This window comes from Mixophyes fleayi, chromosome 4, assembly GCF_038048845.1.
Source record: "Mixophyes fleayi isolate aMixFle1 chromosome 4, aMixFle1.hap1, whole genome shotgun sequence".
Taxonomy (NCBI): Eukaryota; Metazoa; Chordata; class Amphibia; order Anura; family Limnodynastidae; genus Mixophyes; species Mixophyes fleayi.
In genome coordinates, this window is record NC_134405.1 from 11,499,619 (window position 1) to 11,521,789 (window position 22,171).

A 22,171-nucleotide genomic window follows, 5' to 3' on the forward strand; every position below is an offset into this window, starting at 1 on the left:
CCATCAATGTGTGATTTGCTTACTGTATCTGGTGTTAGCCACGAAAATATGTTTAAATACAAATCCTACAATATGTACATCTTTAAATGTTGCATCCAGATGCTTTCGGAGCACAATAGTGACAGTCATCATCATCAACAAATAAACTTACACCAGGCATATGGGACTTAAAGTTACATCTCCTAAAAAAACATATCTTAAGGATATGTTAGTTAAAATTGGACACATGGCAAAGGGTTAAATCAGAAGCAAACTGTTTTTGCATGAAGTTGAGCATTCAAGGCAAAATATGTCTTTTTGTTAAGCAATTAAATGTTAATTCCATATCAAGTAATTAAGAGAACCCCAAATCTCACCAACTCTCACCCTAACTCTAACAATTGATAGAACTCTATGTGCATCTGGGGGGTTTGTACACTGCATCCATGACGGCCCTTTTCACTTCTTGGTTTCTCAGGCTGTAAATAAGAGGATTCAGCATTGGTGTTATTACTGTGTAGAAGACAGAGACGACCTTATCTCGTTTCTCAAACACACTGGTAGGAGGTCGTAGATAAATGAAGAAAACAGTCCCATATAATATGGAGACTGAGATGAGATGTGAAGAACATGTACTGAACACTTTCTGCCTGCCCTTAGCTGATTTCATTTGTAAAATGGAAGAAACAATGAGTGTGTATGAAATCAAGATTGTTACCAATGAACCTATACCACAAGAACATATGATGAAAACAGTTACTGAGTCACAGGTGAAGGTATCAGAACAGGACAATCTGAGCAGTGGAGGCAAGTCACAACAGAAGTGGTCTATAAGGTTTGACCTGCAAAATTGGAGACTGAATGCACAACTGGTCTGTGCTAATGACTGCATGAAGCCAACAGAGAATGAGAGGACAACCAGACACACACATTTCTTCTTAGTCATTATGGACACATAGTGGAGAGGATGGCAGATAGCAACATACCGGTCATATGACATGTTCGAGAGAAGAAGAGCCTCAGTAGCTGCCATGGCAGCTATGAAGAAGAACTGAAGGGCACAGCCATTAAATGTGATGATCTTCCTCATGGTAATAAGGTCAGATAACATTTTAGGAGTTACAGCTGAGGAATAGAGAAGGTCCACCAGAGAGAGGTAACTCAGGAAGAAGTACATCGGAGTGTGGAGGTTGGAGCTGTTATGGACAACAGCCATCATGCCGATGTTTCCCACTATGGTCACTATATAAACATGTAAGAAGAATATAAAGAGGAACGGGGCAATTTTTCCATTGTCAGTAAGTCCAGAAAACTTAAACACTGTCAATTGTGTCATGTTTATGCTGTCCATTGAGTTCTCTTTACAGTGGTGAAATAAATATTGATCACAAATATCACAACAGAAGTGGTCTAAATGAGTTAAACCACAGAACTGGAGACTGAATACACACCTGGTCTGCACAGATGACTACAAGCAGCCAATAGAGAAAGTAAGAACAACCAGATGTGAATCAGCTTATATAGCATATCGGCCGTATAACAACCTCAGGATTAGTCATTAATACCTTTAATGTATCCTTTCCTTTAACTTGCAATGGATACAATTTTATCGAGAGACCAGTTCAATATAACATCCAAGGTCAATGAAAGTTTTTGTCTGTAAAAATCATAAGGAAGCCAAACAGATGAAGAAACATTTTTTTTTGCAGGAAGGTATCTATAATCAAATTCATAAAAGTTGTTAGACAATTGAAAACCCTTTTAAATTAGTGGGAAAATAATAATAATAATATTATTAATAATAATAATAATAATAATAATAATAATAATAATAATAATAATAATAATTCTTGGAGAAAAAAACAAGCCCATATATTGGATAATTAAATTTACAGTTTAGAAAATAAAAACAAAAATCTAATTGATATGGAGTCAGTGTTGGCATTCATACCTATGGGTCAATTTTAAGAAATGTTTCTAAATGTGTTCTGTACTAAGAGATATACATCAGATTCTTACCTATCTGACATGTAATTGTCTGACATCCTAAATCCATATAAGTTCTCATCAATGTAAATTAAGCACCTTTTTTATATTAAACCCAGTGACCCAGGAGTATAAGTCTCTTCGGTCCCAGAGCACTTATCTTTATTCAGTGTAGATTACAAGAAATCCAATTAGTTCACTTAATTGGTGGATTGATACTACTCTGCAATTAGAGTTAGACTCTTCATAATAATTTAATTAATGCTGTTTTTTAAACAGTACCTGTGTTGTGGATAATGTAAAAAATGAATGGTCTGAATGACCTAAAATCATCTGTGTAAGGGAGAGTGATAGGCTTGAGGGTTGAGGGATTAGAATATTCATTTCTAATACCTTCATTTTTAGTATTTAAGGAAATCAGAATTGAGGGTTTTTCTTTTTAATTGAAAATATCCAATTACATATTCCAAGGCTCATGTAACACTAGATGCGAACATCATTTTTGCAGAAAATATTTTGTTGCTTCACATGCACACAAAATATACATAAGTGCAAATCCCTATGTAATCTCAGGTGCATCTTACACTACACACCCTGGCCAGAGTCATTAAGGAAAGTAAAGCAAAAATTGAGTAACTTTGAACCTTGGCAAAACTATGTTGCAATGCAAGGGGTGCAAATGAGTTTATTATTTTGCACATAAGGAAAATCCTGGCTGCTTTTTCATCTAGCACACAAATACTTGATAGCTTTATATTAACACTGACATATAAAGTTGATCTAGGACATGCCCCACCCCAATTATAAATCTGTTCCCATATTTTAAATTTATCTCCCCCTCCAATGCAACATGGTTTTGCCAAGGTGAAAAGTTACTCATTTTTTTTGCTTTACTTTCCTTAATGAATCAGGTGCTCTATGTTTAGAGAGGGAGACGGTGAGAGAAGGGACATGCGAGCACAGGCCTAATACAACTAAAGGACATCTTTATAAAATTACAATTGAGTCTGACCTGGACAGAGACGAATATGCGTTTGTCTGCAAAATATGCATTAATGAAGATGACGATGACATCACGCGTAAGCGTTCAATATAGACATGGATGTATCTTCTTATATACGTCCGGCTCGGAATTATATGCAAAATGCACATTTATTTGTTCTGGAAATACACTGTAATCTTCTCAAATTTCTCTATATTTACGAAGGCAAGAATATTCATGATTTGAAAGAACCCACTGTTAAAAGTCAACTTCATGATTAATCAGTTATTGTAGAGGAGCAATATAATTAAAAATACCAAACCAAATTTCCATGAAAACCCCTGTTCTAGTGTGTTCAAAGGAGAGCCCCATCCTGGTAGCCATAAGACACCCAATTCTGGTGAATAATATACACACCTATACCGCTTGCTGTGTAGTATACAATGATGAATCCAATTCTGTTTACTAGTATGCACAAGATAGCAATGTTTACTGATTTTTATATCCAACTGTTGCAAATGTGGTTACTAATATACACAATATAGGCCATTCTGCTGACTAACATACAGTATACATTGGAGCCCCTTTACACAGGTGTTGACCGGTTTACACAGCAAAGCTCATTCTGGTGACTACTACACTACTGTAGACGACATTTTGGTAACCAGTGTACACTGCATCAGTCCACCCTGTTGTCTGGGGAACTTAGCAAAGTCTCATTGTGGTGACAAGTATACACAGCAGTGCCTTATTGTGGTGACTAGTTCACACAGTAGAGCTCATTCCTCTGACTTATATGAGCAAATCACAATCTTCCAAGCATTAGATGGATTTAATCACACAATGACATAAATACTCTGAATTTGTAGGACACATCAATATGTGGAACAATAAAAGACTCCTTTCCTTCAAATGAAACCAGTGTTTCTGATGGAATGTGCCTAGTGACTTTATACTTACCTGCTGACGTACCCCACTTTCATTCTAGTTTTAAGTGTTTATCATAAACTATGTGAATGATGTATATTTGATGAGCTGATGACTTACTGCAGCAGAACTTTATGGACTTCTCTAAAACACTGAAAACCAGAGGACAGAGGAGTGTACAGTTAGAAACTACAGACAGGGAATCCTTTTGTAGACTGTGGGCCTGATTAATTAAGGAACGTGAGTTCTATTGTGTGCCGTATTTTGTGTGAAATTGCTCATAATGCTCATATACATGCTCATAAATGGACTTTATGCCACTGAATGCAAGTCAAGCAATTTAAGTTGAAACGCCTATGACACTAGCAACTTTTGTGGATTTGAAGACCAGAACAGGGGAAGGAAGGGGTGTATGCATGTAGGCAACGTACAGTAAGGGTGTGCCGAAGTCAAGCACATGCACATTTGTCCAATTCAAGATACAAATTTGTATTTTTTTAAATGTATTTTTTATTAATGATTATAGTATTAAAATGTGCTAAGGTATTTATTATGTTTTTTTCCATTCAGTCTGACTGGACTTTATATTGCACATATGCATTGTGTGTATCCTGCAGTATGTTTTGTCTTTCTGCATACGGCAAGTGCCATATAGTCAGATCATGCTGCTATAAGATCAGGTTAGCGGTACCATCTCCTCGGGTAGACGGCTGCACATTACACGCAATCAGCCTAATAGGTCACATCAGTCCAGTCAAAGTAGCCTCAGCTAGTTTTTTTCACTTGCTTAAAAATAAACAAAACCTAAACAAGATCCTTGCCTGTCTGGCTTCTAACTAATACACAGGCACTCCCTCTCTAAAGTGCGGGACCTAGTGTCCCACACATATGCAAACCACAAAACTTACTGATTAAAAATTGTGGTATCTCTCAAGAGCCATCTGACCTCATCCCTAGGTATTGAGAGATTGATTGATCTGCCTTGCAACCTTTTACCAGCACCAGACACGTGTAATTCCTGATTAATTGTAATATGGAAGACAAGGAATGGGTGTTATGAATGAAACCCACCCTTCTCTCTCTATTCATACCCCAGGGACCCTTGTAGCAGCTGTTCAGAATCAGAAACTAGGAGTTTATAACACTGCAATAACAACTTTACAATTTGTGATGCTAATTGAACTTTATTAGAAGAATGCATAGTAATAAGGAGGCTTCTTTCCTGGAAAAATATTTAAATTAGGTCTCTTCAAAAGGAAAAGAGACTTCAGGGAAATGTCATACATGTGGCAGTCTTGTGAGTCAATAATTCAGGCTGTATAATCCTAATGAGCAGAATCATAATGCACGGGTCAGCCGTGTAAATTAACTTTTTATAAGTTCCTCTTCCTTTTGGGATATATTTTTTCCCAGGTAGCATTTTGTGTTGACTTGGACCAACAGTACAGTGATGAGTCAGGCTGGTGTAGGTTGGTCTGCTAGTGGATGTTCTGTCTCAGCAGCAGCCTGTGCCATGCTATGTAAATTCAACGGATGGCAAATTGACTCACAGGCTACCATGTAAATTAGATTTTCCAGAAGGTTCTTTTTGTAGACAGTGGCAAGATGTGTGCATATTGCCCCCCTGTGCTTGCCAGCTTACCAATAGGTGTGGGGATGTGACCAAACAAGCTTGATATCACCTTAACCAGCCTGTCCCTCGTTTCTCACAAAATGTGGAGCACAACAACATGTACTTTTCATAGCTCTGTTAATGTTCCTCAGCCAGAGTACAAATTCAGTGACTAATTATATTGTATTGAAGCCATGCCTATATAGAATCCTTTTAATTCTATTCTACACATTGTAAAAATGTGCTGTTGTTTTTGCAGTAACGCTATTATATATTGTTCTTATATTGAAGTCAGGTGGGTTATGGGTAAGGATCAGGTGGGGTATAGTTGAAGGATACTGGTGAGGGGGCTGTAGCTACATTCATTCTCCCTCTCCTTTCTCTACAGGAAGTTATGATCAGCTGGAAGCTAGTTCTGGCTGAAAAAAAATGCAAGGAATTAATCCTGGGTGTCATTTAATCATATGTCCCCATTGTCTCAGAGCATCCCACGATGTATGTTTTAAGATTATTAGATAGAGTTATTTTGAGCTTCTGCGTTTCTGTGACAGGATGGACCGCCTATGCCACCCTGTCTGGTGTCTGCTCCGTCTCTACTGTATTTGCCTGCCCGGAGTTTTTGAAGTACTGGTACTTTGTGTTTATTGTTCTGTACTGTTTTACCCTGTATAGTCTACTGTTTGTACTGTGTATGGCGCTGCAGAAACCTTGTGGCGCCCTACAAATGAACCATAATAATAATTGTGACAGGATGGACCGCCTATGCCACCCTGTCTGTTGTTGCTGGGAATCGGCTGAGCTTACTTTGCCACCGTTCCCTTTCATTATTTCGGAAACGCTCCTCCTGCCGCAGTGGGAGGGGCCTGCTGCCACCACTGAGCTCCTTCTATGGCACTTAGAACCACATTCCTTCTGGGTCACTGACGCTGCTATGGTGTCTCCTCGCTGGTGTACCTGGACTGGTCCTCCTGACCTCTTACTATGGATCAGGGATGCTGTGGATGGATCCCCCCTGGCCTATCACACTGACCAGAGCTGCAGGTAGCAGGCAGGCGATGGTACTGGAAAAGCTTGGGTCCAAACCGCAGACAGAGCCGGAGAACGGATTAGATTGTATGGTCTAATCTGCAGGTCACAGGATTATAGTAATATTGAAGATGTTTTCAAGCAGTTCTTTGAAGCAGGGTGATGTTTTATTGCTCAAGTGTCCTGACAAGGACATTCCCACTGATTTAAGGTATCAGTGGTCAGGTCAGATGAAGTCAGAAGAATGATACATTTCAGTGTACAAGTCAGAGCATTTATACCTTTCAGACACATGCTATTTTTAGCATCAGGATATACTCTATTTATACAAACATAAATTTACATACATTGCAAAGCCACTAGTATTTATACTTAGCTTTAAAATTCTTAAAACCCTTGCTGTGATATCCTGCATGTTTGAGATGCAGGAAATGTGGCAGCACATTTTAAATTAAAACCTTCCTGTCTCCAAGTTAAACCTCACACATCAAAAGATGTAATTAACACGTGGCCTTTCATCAGACCGTTCGGAATTCATATTCATACAGAACAATAAAGGGACTAACAACAAGACAGTTTACCAAGCCACAATACACCAAAGGCGTGGTAAACACAGACTCATTGTGTCAGATATATGCATCAGAAATAGGCATTTCCTATAGCAAGGTTAGACAAGAGACGAATTTCTCCCCTGGTCTCAGAAATAACGATTACCTATCCCACCATATAAACAATATCAAAAAATAAGTGCAAATGCAATTACATAAATAAGTGCCCTGCGCTATTCGCTTTAAATAAATTTTTACCAAAAGTTATTTAACAGTGATCCAGTTACAGTTTCTTTGTATATACTTGAAAGCTACTGCATGTATTTTTAAAAAAAATGTTTTCATATGCATAATATTAGCTGTTACTTTTCCCCTTTAATTATAGTACTGATAATCAACATAGGATTATAATGGTATATACATTAATTAGCCACAAACATTAAAACCACCTGATTAATATGGTGCAGGTCCCCCTCGAGCAAACAAAACAAACCTGACAAACAAGACCTCTGTCCTGAGGTATCTGGCACAAAGACGTTAGCAGCAGATCCTTTAAATCCTGTAAGTTGCGAAGTGGAGCCTCCATGTCTCTGACTTGTTTCTCAAAGCACATCCCACCAATGTTTGATGGGATTGAGATCTGCGGAATTTAGAGGCCAAGCCAAAACCTTGGATTTTTTATGTCATATTCCTCAAACCATCATCATCAACATCATAATTTATTTATATAGCGCTAACATATTCCGTAGCGCTTTACAGTTGGGGACAAACATAGTAAACTGATAACGATTCCTGAACAACTTTTGCAGTGTGGCAGGGCGCATTATCCTGCTGAAAGAGATAGCTGGCATCAGGGAATAACATTGCCATGAAGGGGTGTACTTGGTTTGCAACAATGTTTAGGTAGGTGGTATGTGTCACATGAATGCAAGGACCCAAGGTTATTTAGCAAATCATTGCCCAGAGCATCACGCTGCCTTTACCGGCTTGCCTTCTTCCCATTGTGCATCATGTTGCCATCTCTTACCCAGCAATGCAGCGCACACGCACCCGGCTGTCCACATGATGTAAAGAAAACATGATTTATCAGAGCCAGTCACCTTCTTCCATTGCTCCATGGTCCTGTTCTGGTGCTCACCTGCCCATTGTAGGTGCTTTCGGCAGTGGACAGTGGTCGGTATGGGCACTCTAACCTGTCTGCAGCTATGCAGCCCCATATGCAGCAAGCTGCGATGCACTGTTGGTTCTGACACCTTTCTATCATAACCAGCATTACATTTTACAGCAATTTGTTTACAATCAGGCCCGGCGCTCCCATTAGGCAAGGTTAGGCATTTGCCTAGGGCGCCGGGATCTGGAGGGCGCCTGGAGGGCGCCACAGAATACTAAAAGATTTTAAAACTGTGCGGCGACCGCTGACCATACCTGTCACGGCCGCCGCACAGCATCAGATGGACGGGAAGGGGGGGAAGAGGCTATTTTGTCACCACCGCCGCCTCTCTGCTCCGTCTCCTCCCCTCCACTTACTAGTGTCAGTGAGTGGAGGGGAGGAGACGGAGCAGAGAGGTGGCGGTGGTGAGACAAGGTAAGGAAAGGAGGGAGGAGGGAGGAGGGAGGAGGGCGGCGATTTTTACGGGGGGGGCGCCGCTTTTTTAAAAATGCCCAGGGCGCCGTGGACCCTAGCACCGGCCCTGTTTACAATAGCTCTTCTATGGGATTTGACCAGACGGGCACTCTTTCACTCCCCTCAGATCCTTAAGATTGTCCATTCTTTCTGCTTCCAACACATCAACCTCTAGAACTGACTGTTCACTTACTGCCTAATATATCCCACCCCTTGACAAGTGCTGTTGTAACGAGATAATCAATATTTTTCACTTCACTCTTCAGTGGATTTAATGTTGTGGCAGATCGGTGTATACAAGCAGCTAAATATTATCTATGCATTTAGGGAAATGCAAAATCTCTATGTACAACTAAATATGTGTAAGTTGGATAAATCAGGGAGTTTGCACATTGTTAAATGTATGGAAGTGGCAAATATTTTTCTGGTTTAAAAATTATGGCAGAATCAAACTATAGACATTTTTACATCAAAGTTAAAATGAAATACATTCTCATATGTGGATCAGTTGTAAAAATTTAAATGTATTGCAAAATAAAACAGTTCTATAAAATCTCACTATTGGGGATCCGCATGGTAAAATAAATAACAATTCAACATAAAGGAAATGTCATAAAAATGATTTGTCTATAAAATAAAGACTGATTGCAGCTTGTAATTGAGCTCTAATATGAATTACAATTAGGCATAAACTTAGTCCCCACCAATTATATTAAAGATCTTCACTGACGACAGACTCAGTGTCCCAGAAAATGAGAAACAAAACATGCTTGGTTAGCATGTTGTGAACAATAAAAATTAATACACATCCTCATTCTTTTTGCCAGGCTAGTCGGCCCTCTGGTGCTCTAGGTATACTGGAACAAAGATTCCATAGTCATTCAATTCATAGTAAAAGCTCCAGTATACAAACAAAATCAGTTCCTATTACCTTTTACTATATGGAGCAATACACTGTTAAGACCCGCAAAATCTATCTATCTATCTATCTATCTATCTATCTTGAACACTTCTCTGCGTGGCTCCCTCACTTCTTATCCTCTGACATCCTAATCATCATGGATAATTTCAACATCCCTATTGCTACTCCACATTCCAATGCTGTTTCCAAACTACTCTTTCTAACATCCTCACTTGAACTCTCCCAGTGGATTGAATTCCCTACTCATCAGGATGGCCACTGTATTGATCTTTTTTTCTCTAGAGTATGCCCAGGTTCTGATTTCATTAACACTCCTTTCACGTAAAGCAGAACGTCACTGGCGTAAATCTTGTACCTCTAATGATTTAGTCACATAAACTGATATCTACCACTCCTATAGAAATTCTCTGGACACTTTAAAACAAACATAATTCCAGTCTCTTATCTATGCTCAGGCTTCTAACCCCAAACGCCTTTTTAACACATTTAAATCTCTTCTCAATCTTCCCACCCCAAACCCTCCGACTACCATCAGTGCCCAGGATCTTGCTTCCTATTTTAAGGACAAAATAGATAAGATTAGACTTGACATGGTATCATCTCCCTCAACAAGCAATCATCTCAATTTCTTTGTGGCACCTTCTGACACTCTCTCTTCATTTGATCCCACAAATGAAGAGGAAGTATCTACTCACTTCCCATCTTCCTACTCTACCTCCTGTCCTCTTGATCCCATTCCCTCACAAATTTGTAGGTCCCTGTCTCCTATGCTTGTTCCACGTCTAACTAACATCTGTAATCTACTGGTATTTTTCCATCACTATTCAAGCATGCAGTGATTACTTCTATTTTAAAAAAACTAAATTCTGACCCAAACTCTCTCTAAAATTACCGCCCCATCTCTCAACTCCCATGCCCCTCCAAGCTTCTCGAGACAATAGCCTACATTTGCTTCACACACTTTCATACTGCAAACAACTTACTGGATTCTCTACAGTCAGGCTTTTGCTCTCAACACTCCACAGAGACTGCGCTGACCAAGGTTGTCAATGATTTGATCACAGCAAAAAGTGAAGGCCATTACTCTCTTCTAAATCTCCTGGATCTATCTGCTGCATTTGACACAGTTGACCACTCTCTCCTCATACAAATGCTACTATCCCTAGGTCTTGAAAGCACTGTCCTATCCTGGTTCTCATCCTACCTATCTAATCACTCTTTTAGTGTAACAAAATTGCACATACATACATCTCCTCACTTGTCTCAAAATATCTTCCCACTCAACACCACCGTTCTGTACAAGATCTTCATCTCTCTTCCACTCTCATCACATCCTCCCATTCCCGATTACATGACTTTTTCCGGGCTGCACCCACTTTGTGGAATTCCCTTCCTCGCACAGTAAGACTTTCCACTAGTCTTCAAACCTACAAGCGTTCTCTGAAAACCCACCTCTTCAGACAAGCTTATAATATTCCTCAACCAGCATCTTAATCTCCCTAGATTACACTATTACCACCCTCTACACAGCTAACACAGACAACAGCTCTCTGACCAACATTGCTGTGTGACTGATCACACAGCCCACTGAATACTTTTTACCTTTGCATTCTAGCTGGTCCAATGTGCTTTATGATATAGCACATGCCCCTTTGTTTCAAACTCCAATTGTCCCATAGATTGTAAGCTTCCGATCAGTTCTCCTTTACCTCTCTCTCTGTATGTATTGCCTAGTATTGTCTTATAAATGTTTGTTCCCAATTGTAAAGAGCTACAGAATCTCCTGTCGCTATATAAATAAATATTGATAATGATGATGATGATGATCTATCTAATCTATCATTATTATTTATTTTAAATGATAGAACAATGCCATATTCATTAAGAAACTATATTTCTTCTCCTAGACGATTCCAAAATCAACTTTATTGGGATCAAAACGAGATCTCTTTGTTATCAAATATTATGTAACAGAAAAGATGGCATTAAGGCACAAGAAATAATTTGCAAAGCCGATAGTCGATGTATTAAGCGTTAACGTATACTTTTTAGTATTTTAATGTTTGGTTCCACTTTAAAAAATGTTTCCTAATTGATTTCATCTTTATATATCCCAATTGAAAATAAGATATATTGTATTACAGATCCTTGCGTTTTCACTGCTTCATAGCTGAAATACAACACTTACTAATTCTGTTTTACATACATGCTTCTATGTAGCATCCGCCTTTTGCCAAGTGTATTTGAAAACAAACTAGTTAGGATTTTTACCATCAGTCATATCATAGAATTATTAATTAGAGTCTCTTTAATTTTAAATATTTAGATTCCTCAATAGGTGATATAAACAATAATATTATGTATACTCATAGACACAGGTAGAAACTACTGACCTCAAGGAAAAAATACAGTTAATTAACTAGTAAAACTATTAATAATAATAAAGTAAAATTTATTGTCCAGAATTAAGTGTTAATTGGGCTATATATATATTGGGTTTAACATGGTTTAATGTACTCTAGCCCTAATAAATGACAGTATTATAACTACATCAGTAACATTGTGCATTACTTGTATAATGGCTCTTTTCACCTCTTGGTTCCTCAGGCTGTATATAAGTGGATTCAGCATTGGTGTCACTACTGAATAGACAACAGCAGCTATCTTGTCTTGTTTCTCAAAGACATTGGAAGGAGAACGTATGTAAGTGAAGAAAACGGACACATAGAACATGGTGACACACATGAGATGGGACGAGCATGTACTGAAGGCTTTCTGTCTGCTCTTAGCAGATTTCATCAGCAGAATGGAAGAAATTATTAAAGTGTATGAGATCAGGATAGTAGTCAATGTACATATGCAACAAGAACCTATGATGAACACAGTTACCATGTCACAGGTTAAAGTATCAGAGCAGGACAGTTTGACAAGTGGAGGCATGTCACAATAGAAGTGGTCTATAAGGTTTGAACCGCAGAACTGGAGAGTAAATATACAGCTGGTCTGCATGGATGACTGTATGAAGCCAATTGAGAAAGCCAAGACAACCAGATGGCAACAATTTTTCTTGGTCATGATTGAGACATAATGGAGAGGGTGACATATAGCAACATATCGGTCATACGACATGTTTGAGAGAAGAAAAATCTCAGTACATGCCAGAGCAGAAAAGAAGTAGAACTGAAGGGCACATCCATCAAAAGAGATGGTCTTCGTTATGGAGATAAAGTCAGACAACATTTTAGGAGTAATAACTGAGGAGTAGAGAAGGTCCACCAGAGAGAGGTAACTCAGGAAGAAGTACATCGGAGTGTGGAGGTTGGATGTGTTATGGACAACAGCCATCATGCCGATGTTTCCCACTACCGTCACCATGTAAACATGTAAGAATAATATGAAGAGGAACGGGGCAAGTTCTTCATTGTCAGTAAGTCCAGAAAACACAAACACTGTCACTTGTGTCTTGTTTATGACGTCCATTGAGATCTCTCTGTAGTGCTGAAAAAAATATTGATTTAAAATACCAAAAAATGTTCAATGTTAAAAAGAGTTGCAAAATTAGCAATGCAGCAAAAATAAAGAAATGGACAATACAATCTGCAATATGTGATTGTGAACAGGGGCGTGAACTTCACCACAGTGTGTCATTAAAATATATATATAATCATTTTACATTATGTTTTTAATAATATGTTCTTAGATTAAATGGAGTAAGTTACATTACATAGTCATGATGTATTACATAAATGTTTTGCATCAACATTCAAATACTTTTCATCTCACATGTCATCTATAACTAAGGAGACTTTAAAGATAACATCTAGCTATGGCTTACCTAATGTGCAAAATCTAATGAGAGTCCAGTTCTCATGAGAAACCCTTGCAATAAAAGTTATGGACTTAGCTATGAGATATTCACAGGACAGGGGGAAGACACAGTCTTAGAAGTATAATTACTAAACTGCGGGTTTGGAGAAGTGGAGGTGTTGCCCAAAAGCAACCAATCAGAATCTAGCTATCATTTTCTAGAATGTATTAGATAAATAGAAGCCAGAATCTGACTGGCTGATATGGGCAACGCCTCCAGTTTTCTGTTTTAGAAGGTTTAATAAATCTACCCCTTGCTATATTATGTTAAGAGCAATCTTATGTAGTCCCTAGTTTGCCTCCTGGGGATGAACTCTGATTGGTAAGGGTAGATGAATGTGGGCAGAAATGTAGCCAAGACTGTACCTGATTCTATCAAGATCGCTGACTTTATACCATGTAAGAGCTTTGATCCTCCTTGGTTGATGGGGTCATTTAATTGCTCCAAAGCAAATTCTCTCATCCTTTTTTCATGCTTTGTGCAATAATATTTTTAGCAAGCATACATAAAGTGTGTTCAATTATACTATATACCCTTTATGTGTCTCACTTTGTTCAATGTACCCAATAGTCAATACCCAATGATTCATTTTAATGTATTAAAGTTATCACTTGATTAATTAGCTATACATTATTTTTAACAGATCTATATCCAGTTCAAATGCGATGATCTGTGAGGCAATAATGATACATCATAATCATTTATTTATAAAGCGCCACTAATTCTGCAGCGCTGTACAGAGAACTCATTCACATCCGTCCCTGCCCCATTGGAGCTTACAGTCTAAATTCGATAATATAGACACACACTCACACAGACTAGGGTCAATTTTGATAGCAACCAATTAACCTACCAGTATGTTTTTGGAGTGTGGGAGGAAACCGGAGCACCTGGAGGAAACCCACGCAAACACAGAGAGAACATACAAACTCCACACAGATAAGGCCATGGTCGGGAATCAAACTCATGACCCCAGTGCTGTGAGGCAGATGTGCTAACCACTAGGCCACTCTACTGCCCATCATTATAGAATCATTATAGAATCATTATAGAATCATTATAGCCCTCTCTATAGATCTTCCAAGTATGGCTTTGTTGCACTAGTGAAATAACTTGTGTGATAAACAAATCTCAGGAGACAGTTTCTTCAAACTCTAAGGGATGTATTTACTAAACTGAGGGTTTGAAAAAGTGGAGATGTTGCCTATAGCAAACAATCAGATTCTAGCTGTCATTTTGTAGAATGTACTAAATAAATGAGAACTAGAATCCCGCAGTTTTGTAAATATACTCCTAAATCCCCATCACTAGAGACTCAGTGTGAATATTATTATTTGACAAACTTGTCCTTTATTCAGTAACAACAGATCCTCCAGATGTTTTTTTTTATATTACTCTTTAGCACAAATAATTTGGTTGACAAAAACAAAGATTGGACGACGATTTTTGGGTCTTCCTCACAAAGGCACCTCTTTGTTTGACTGAATGTTGTATTAGAAGGAACATTTATAAAGTATTTATTATCACTTTCATTGAAACTTGAAGTCCACCAATTTGACTTTGAGCAGTAGGTGTGTTAGTAAGCCCCTAGGTTTATGTCTCAGTCAATAAGTGTCTGAAAACATTTGGTTGCTATAGGTAACATCTCCATTTTTCCAAACCCGCCATTTAGTAAATCTAACCCATGGGATCTGATTTATTAAGGAATGCAAAATGAGTTTAAAAAACAAAAAACGCACATAATTCGGGCGTATGCACGTCCGTATTCAACTAGAAATGGATCTGAAGAAACGTCTCTTGTTGAATGCGAGTGTAGGTGCGCTCTGCAGATGCGGCACTTGTCGCATTGAGACAAATCACAGCGCAAGATACAAACAATATACAATATATGTGGAATATAAATTACCAAAAGTAAGCTCAGAAAAAAAAATATTCAATGATTGTCACCTGTTAAAAATATAGTCATTAAGGAAAAGACATTGAAAATCTTTTATTTTATTATTTTTTATTTTACATGAAATGCATTTATTGGGATGTTCTCTGTGCATACTGTATTTAAAATATTTTTTTTCAGTTGCTCATAGCTGCAATCACAGCGCGCATGTGCAGTACGAAAAATAAGCAAAATATGTCAGGTAACTGGACTTATGTTCCTTAATGATTCAGGACCATGGAGTTAAAAAGTCTACAGAGCACTTTCCCTTTTATAGAATATAACAATATGTGTTTTATTTAGAGTAGTCTGCTAGCATTTAATTTTTGGATCAGAAAATATATTAGTTTCTTCATCATCAATTATATTTAAAGTGCTATAAAACAGGATTTGTTCATTAAAGAATCTTACTTAATCCAGATTCTGCGTTTTAGAAAAACAATTATTTTCAGTGATTTTTTTTATTAGACTGAGATTTGATTTTATGTGATCTTTATTTTACATTACTTGATTTTCTTCTCTTTAAACTGTTTTTAAATATGTTTAAAGAGCTTTACTATTCATAACATGTGGTATGTGTTCTTTTTTCTTTTTCAATGAGTTATATGAAAAAAAGGAAATACATTACACAATATTTTAGGAGGAAAATGGAGAAGTTGCAATGTATTAAGAAGAGGTTCCACAGGTGATAGCTGGCAGGACTTGGGGATGGAATTTGTCCAATTTTCTTATAATGGACAGAACAATGACTCCCAACGTGCATGAAGGACAACAGAGAAGGAGAACAGTCATGGGCACCAGGCACGTGGTTGGTTCTGAGCTATAGGCATCTATACAAAACATAAAGAGCTGCAACTGCCAATGTTATAAATGGACTTTAGTGAATCATTGGATCTTTCTGTGTTTACATTATAGCATCATGTACCAGACATGGAATGTTATTTTTATTGCTATTATTATGGTAAATTTCAAAGGAGCCACAGTGCTCCACAGCGCCGTACAGTAGGGAAAACAGTGCAAACATAAAACAGGGACATACAAGGTAGACAAAATAAATGCAGACATGAAAACAAAGGGTATGAAGGACCCTGCTCATTAGAGAGCTTATACAGCTGAAAAAAGAGGAGCGAGTGTGGTTCAGAATGAAGATTGGGACAGTTGTGAGGGTGCATTAGTGTGAGTAGTGTTATCGGGGATAAGGTCAGCACTGAAAATGAGATGGGTTTTCAAAGAGCAACTAAAGATTTGAAGGCTGAGGGAAAGTCTGATTGAGCGTGGTAGGGAAATCCATAAGTGGGGAGCAGCACAGGAGAAGTCTTGTAGACGGGAATGAAAGGTGCTTACAGGAGACGAGACAAGGCGATGGTCAGAGGTAGATCTAAGAGGGCGGGAGGGAGAGTATTTTGATATGAGATTTGAGATGTATGTATGTAGGTATGTATAATAAATATAAAAGATGTATAATTGTGTGAATATTATTTGTGAAAAGTTTGCATAGTATTGTACATGTTTACAATGTATGTGCAAGGATTAAGCCAACTAATAGACAATATGCTAATATGTTTATCTGTTATAATCTATAGTGAAATTATTTAATAAGATTTTAATTAGCAAGAAGTATTTCATTGTAAACCGGCACCTCTTATGATAATGGAGCAGTTTATAATCCTTTGTAAAACTTTTCTGGGCTTGCATTCTGATTTTGAACTGTGAGCTCTGTATTTGCAGATAATAAAAGCATTTTGATAAGACTTTATCTAGTTTATAATTAATTATTCTATAATTCTGTGTTCTCAAAAGTCCAAAGCTCAGCACATATGTTTCTGTCGCATTCAGGCTATGTCAGTGACACTAATAAAGGAGGACATTTCTGAAAATTATTCTGTAACTCAAATGAGATTTTAAAAAAGTTATTTAATATAATAATAATAATACTATTAATAATAATAATAATAATAATAATAATAATAAAACCCATTTAAGAATGGTCAGGAGTGCAGAGCTTGGGTCTCAGGACTGGGGTCCTGGCCCTAGTAATGCCGATGTATTCCAGTCTCCAGTTTCTTGTCTTTTATGTATAAAATAATAAATAATGTAATACCTGTGGAAAGAGATATACATCGCTCTGTCTGCATATAATTGTCTGACATCCGGGATCCACACTTCTCATTACTATGACTGATGATCCTTCTTTATATTAAACTCAGTGACCCAGGAGTACAGTAAGCTTCTGTCCCAGGGAACATATGACTAATTATAATAAATTAGAATCAAATCAATAAATGTTCCTGTATTTGGTGGATTTATTTATCCCTGAATTAATTAATACTGTTTAAATTGTATTTATTTTATTACTTAACTTATGTCATGGATTGTGTAGGCTTGTGTCAGCATTGTTATTTATTATCATTGTTCAAACGTGCAAATCTACACTAAAGTCATAGTAACCAATCAGCAGCACAATAATGTCACATTATCCCCATCTGTCATACACAAAATATTGGAAAACCTGCAAAGGCAAATACAGCAGCATAACAAATACCTTGGGGTCTTTTCATGAATAGCCAGGATGACTTTTATTCAGATAAAGACATGTTGAAACTTACCCATGTGCTAAAGCAGATACTTTCACAGTCAGTAAAAATTTGGCAGAAGACTCTGACTCTCTTGCAGCCATGCCCATGTAAGCGGGGATTACCCCATTTTCCCGGACTGATCATGCGGAATTATATATCGTTCTCAACCTATTGCAAAAAATGCCATACTCCTCGGTGGCGCTTGAATGACTCTCTGCTGCTGAATGTCACTGACTTTTCTGACATCAAATCGTCAATCTCTGATTAATTTAATGAGAACTCGTCTCAGGAGGTTGCCTCGGGTGTCATATGGGAGGCCCATAAAGCCAACATTCGTGGCCAACTTATCAGCGCAGCCTCACAAGCTAAATAGACAGCAGTCCTAGAGGTCTCCTTCCTAGAGCAATGTATTTTCACTCACTTGACGCAGCAAAAGTAACACCAGGACCCATCCTTATTATCACAGATTGATTCCCTGATGTATAGCTGAACACCCTTCTATCACATAGGGCAGCCCCCTCTTGCAAAAACTTCAACAACACTTTTATGACAAGGCAGACAAGATGGACTCTTTGCTTCTTTGGAAGCTTCGTCAAAAATGTGCCGAGGGACAGACACCAAAAAAGGACTAACGGCATCATCTATGACCTCCTTGATATTGTGAATCATTTCAGAGAATTCTATGCTTCCCTATATAATCTTCCTGACCCTCCATACCAGGGAGATCTTCTGTCGGATACCCTGGAGTCGTATCTATCTAGCACCCCTCTCTCCACACTCACTCTGCTCCAGTGCTCATGCCTAAATGCAGATATTACTCCAGCAGAAGTGGCAGCGGCCATAAAAACCCTCCTCAACCCCTGGCCCGGATGCGTTCACGGCCCAATATTATAAAATAATTGCCACAATCCTCAACACACATCTGAAGGCCTTCTTTAATCAGATTCTAGAGGGGGCATCCTTTGACTCAGCCACTAACATGGCCAGCATGGCTGTCATTCTGAAGCCCGGGAGACACCATATGTAATGCTCAGGCTACAGACCCATTTCCCTACTTAATGTAGACTTGAAAATTTATGCTGATTCTAGACACAAAGCTCAATCCACTAATTTTCACCCTCATCCACCCCGACCAAATCGGATTTATACCAGGTAGACAGGCCCCTGACCACACTAGGAGGACCATCGACCTGATCCACTCTATTCATGGTAGCACAAGTCCCTCTTTGATAATGTCCCTGGATGCTGAAAAAGCGATTGATCGCATCTCTTGGCCATTCATGCGTGGAGTGCTTGGGTTGATGGGCTTCACTGGCACATTTTTGACAGGCATTATGGCACTCTATTGACCCCCCTCTGCTACGGTCTCAGCGAATGGCCTAACCTCCCGACTGTTTAACATTACTAATGGCATCTGTCAAGAATGCCCCCTCTCCCCACTAATCTTTGCCCTCATAAGTGAACCACTTGCTGCCAGGATTCAGGCCAACAAAGCTATCTTGGGCATCAAGGTTGGCATCACTGAAAATAAAATAGCTCTATATGCGGACGATGTCCTACTAAGCATATCTTGCCCAACTTCCTTCTTTCTGACCCTCTTCTCTGAGATCAACACTTATGGGCGTTTCTCAGCATACAAATTCAATGCGGACAAAATAGAGACTCTAGATTTCAAGAATCCCCATACTGAGAAATTATTTCTAAAACACAGTTTCCCATTTACTTGGCTGCTACAGAAGTTCAAATACCTGGGGGTCTATCATACTAACAATTATCATCAGCTGGTCAACTTCCCCCACACCATATCTCAAATAAAACTAGACATTGCCTCTTTGTTTATTCAATTAATTACCTGGATAGGCCATAATAATGCCTTTAAAATGCTTTTATATCTCTTCCAAAGCTCCCCATCTGTATAACTCCATATTTCTTAAAATTTTCAGCATGAAACATCCAAATTGTTTTGAGTGGATAGACAGCTCCAGGTTCTCCTAAGATCTTCTCGGGGGAATGGTATGGGCATTCCAAATTTTAAACAATATTACCTCTTGTGGAATGGTCCTACATCATCTAGGGTATGGGTTTTCCTTGAGGCTGAGGATCTGGATCTGCTTACTCCTACTTCCCTTCTCTGGCTCCCAAGGGCTCATCGTCAGAAGAGGGTTCTGGTTCACCCCACAGTTTTGCACTCCCTCGCTATCTGGGTTTCTGCTTCCAGACTGTTTGGCCTTTCTCCACACCCAACCCCAGTAGTCTGTCTCTTTAATTCCCCTGAATTCCCACCAGGCTTGCTACCAGCTGCCTTTTCTCCCTGGCATACTCAAGATGTAAAATACCTAAACAATCTCTCCCATAGCATCACGTTCCCTCAATTCTCCAACATACAAGACCCATCCGGACTTTCTACCAATATCTACAGATACTTAACCTACATACAATGGTTAAATCTTGCTTGACCTCCTGTCCTCTCACCACCATTGAGGTGCTGTGCCTACATCGAGCATCCATGCCTGATCTTATCTCCACCATCTATTCTGAATGGACCACACCGAACACCCGCCCCTTGTGATGCCCATGAGATTGCCTGGGATTGAGACATGGGTGACTCTCTCAACAATGATGACTGGACGGAAATTTGGGAAAATGCTGCCTCTGGGTATATCTGTGTCCGTATAAAGAAAACTGTTCTGCTGGTGCTATGTCCTACTCGTATTTGTAAAATGCTGCCTGACTCTTCTGATAGATACTGGCATGCATGCTCTGGTGTGGGCATGTTTCTTCATATATGGTGGGTCTGCCCAAAACTGACCCCTTTTGGCTGGATATTAAACCCTTGTTAGAATCTATAATTCAAATTTCCTTCCCGCTGGATCCAAAATTCTTTGTCCTAACTTTGGGTTTCCCTTCGGCTGCCAGATGCCAGAATAAATTTGCCCACCACATTATTTTAGCAGTCAAGTTGCTGCTGACTGGAAAAAAACTGCTCCCCCATCCCTTACCACACCAGACTTTCGCACATCCACCGCATGGAACTCATGACCAGCATCATCAATATTCTCTTCCAAGTCTTTTAATAAAGTTTGGGACCCATGTATGTCATACTTCCAATACTGCCCCCCCTTTTCCTGAAGCACTTATCAATCCTGCTCACTATCATCCCTTTCCCCCTCCCTTCCTCTCTCCTAAAGACAGATCCTGCCACTGCGCCCTTTCTCTTTCTTTCTCCTTTCTACCTGCTTCCCTTCTCCTTTCTTTCTTAGACCTTTTCTTCTCTCTACCCTCATCTCCTCCACCTTTTTCTAGTTCCTTACTTAGTCTTTTCTTTCCCTTAATGTCTGCATAGCTACAAAAATCTTCCGGTCTCTCATGATTGATGCATCTGTTTGACCTGACTACTTTATATCCAGTTTCCACTCTTTTAGACTTATTTAAATTTTTGAACATTTGTGTGATATACCTCTTCACTACACCATGATGTAATATTGTCAGGCTTCTATTTAAAGACCGTTTAATAAAAATACATAAAAAAAAAATGCCAAAAGTCTCGATAGCTCTTCTGGCTATCCACTCCTAGGGTTCTAACTTTGAATAACATTCTGCATTACATTTGCAAATTCTGCATTACACATTTTGCAGACGTCATAGAACTGGCAAAATGTATCACAATACCCTCAGGAAATTTGCTTGTGTGACCTACAGAGAGTGTACCCAGAGTTAGCTAGCAAATTAGTGCCTTACTGGGCTGCCTTGCAATCTGTCACTTAATTTCTGTACCGTGGACTTGGGAATATAATTTCACACCCAAAAATATATATGAATAAAGAAATCTTATGTTTATTTAGCACAAATCCCTAATAGAGCTATAGCACTTGTCTTTTATGAAAGGGTCAAATCATTTTTGTAACATAACACATGGGGACCAAAAAAACAATACACAAAACTATACAGTTCTCATTAAAGCAAATCATGAGATATGCAGCCCAAGCTCAATCCTTTACTAGAAAGACTCCTCTTCCAAGTTGCTAGCACGGCAGTGGTCCTGCTCCAGTCTCACCCCACTTTCATGAAACACATAGATTAGCAAGACCCACAGTGAATGAGGATGAAGAAAGAAGATTGCTGATCCCCTGTCCTTTGCTGTAACCACTGATTCTTTGTCATCCAGATTACACTCTCGCTACTCTTTCT

At 38.7% G+C, this 22,171-nt stretch overlaps 2 protein-coding genes across 2 annotated transcripts; both read right to left on the reverse strand.

Annotated features, from left to right (window-relative positions):
- Positions 1 to 391: 391 nt before the first annotated feature.
- Positions 392 to 1,330, reverse strand: LOC142150392 (olfactory receptor 5B12-like). Its single transcript, XM_075205587.1, has one exon. The coding sequence runs from the start codon at positions 1,328 to 1,330 to the stop codon at positions 392 to 394; it is 939 nt and encodes a 312-aa protein (XP_075061688.1).
- Positions 1,331 to 12,114: 10,784 nt separating this feature from the next.
- Positions 12,115 to 13,086, reverse strand: LOC142150393 (olfactory receptor 5AP2-like). Its single transcript, XM_075205588.1, has one exon. It carries the CDS (start codon positions 13,084 to 13,086, stop codon positions 12,115 to 12,117), a length of 972 nt encoding a protein of 323 aa, XP_075061689.1.
- Positions 13,087 to 22,171: the final 9,085 nt, after the last annotated feature.

What these genes read in the sequence shown, in the direction of transcription:
- LOC142150392 (XM_075205587.1), bottom strand. Translation starts at nt 1,330, where the DNA reads ATGGACAGCATAAACATGACACAATTGACAGTGTTTAAGTTTTCTGGA.
- LOC142150393 (XM_075205588.1), bottom strand. Translation starts at nt 13,086, where the DNA reads ATGGACGTCATAAACAAGACACAAGTGACAGTGTTTGTGTTTTCTGGA.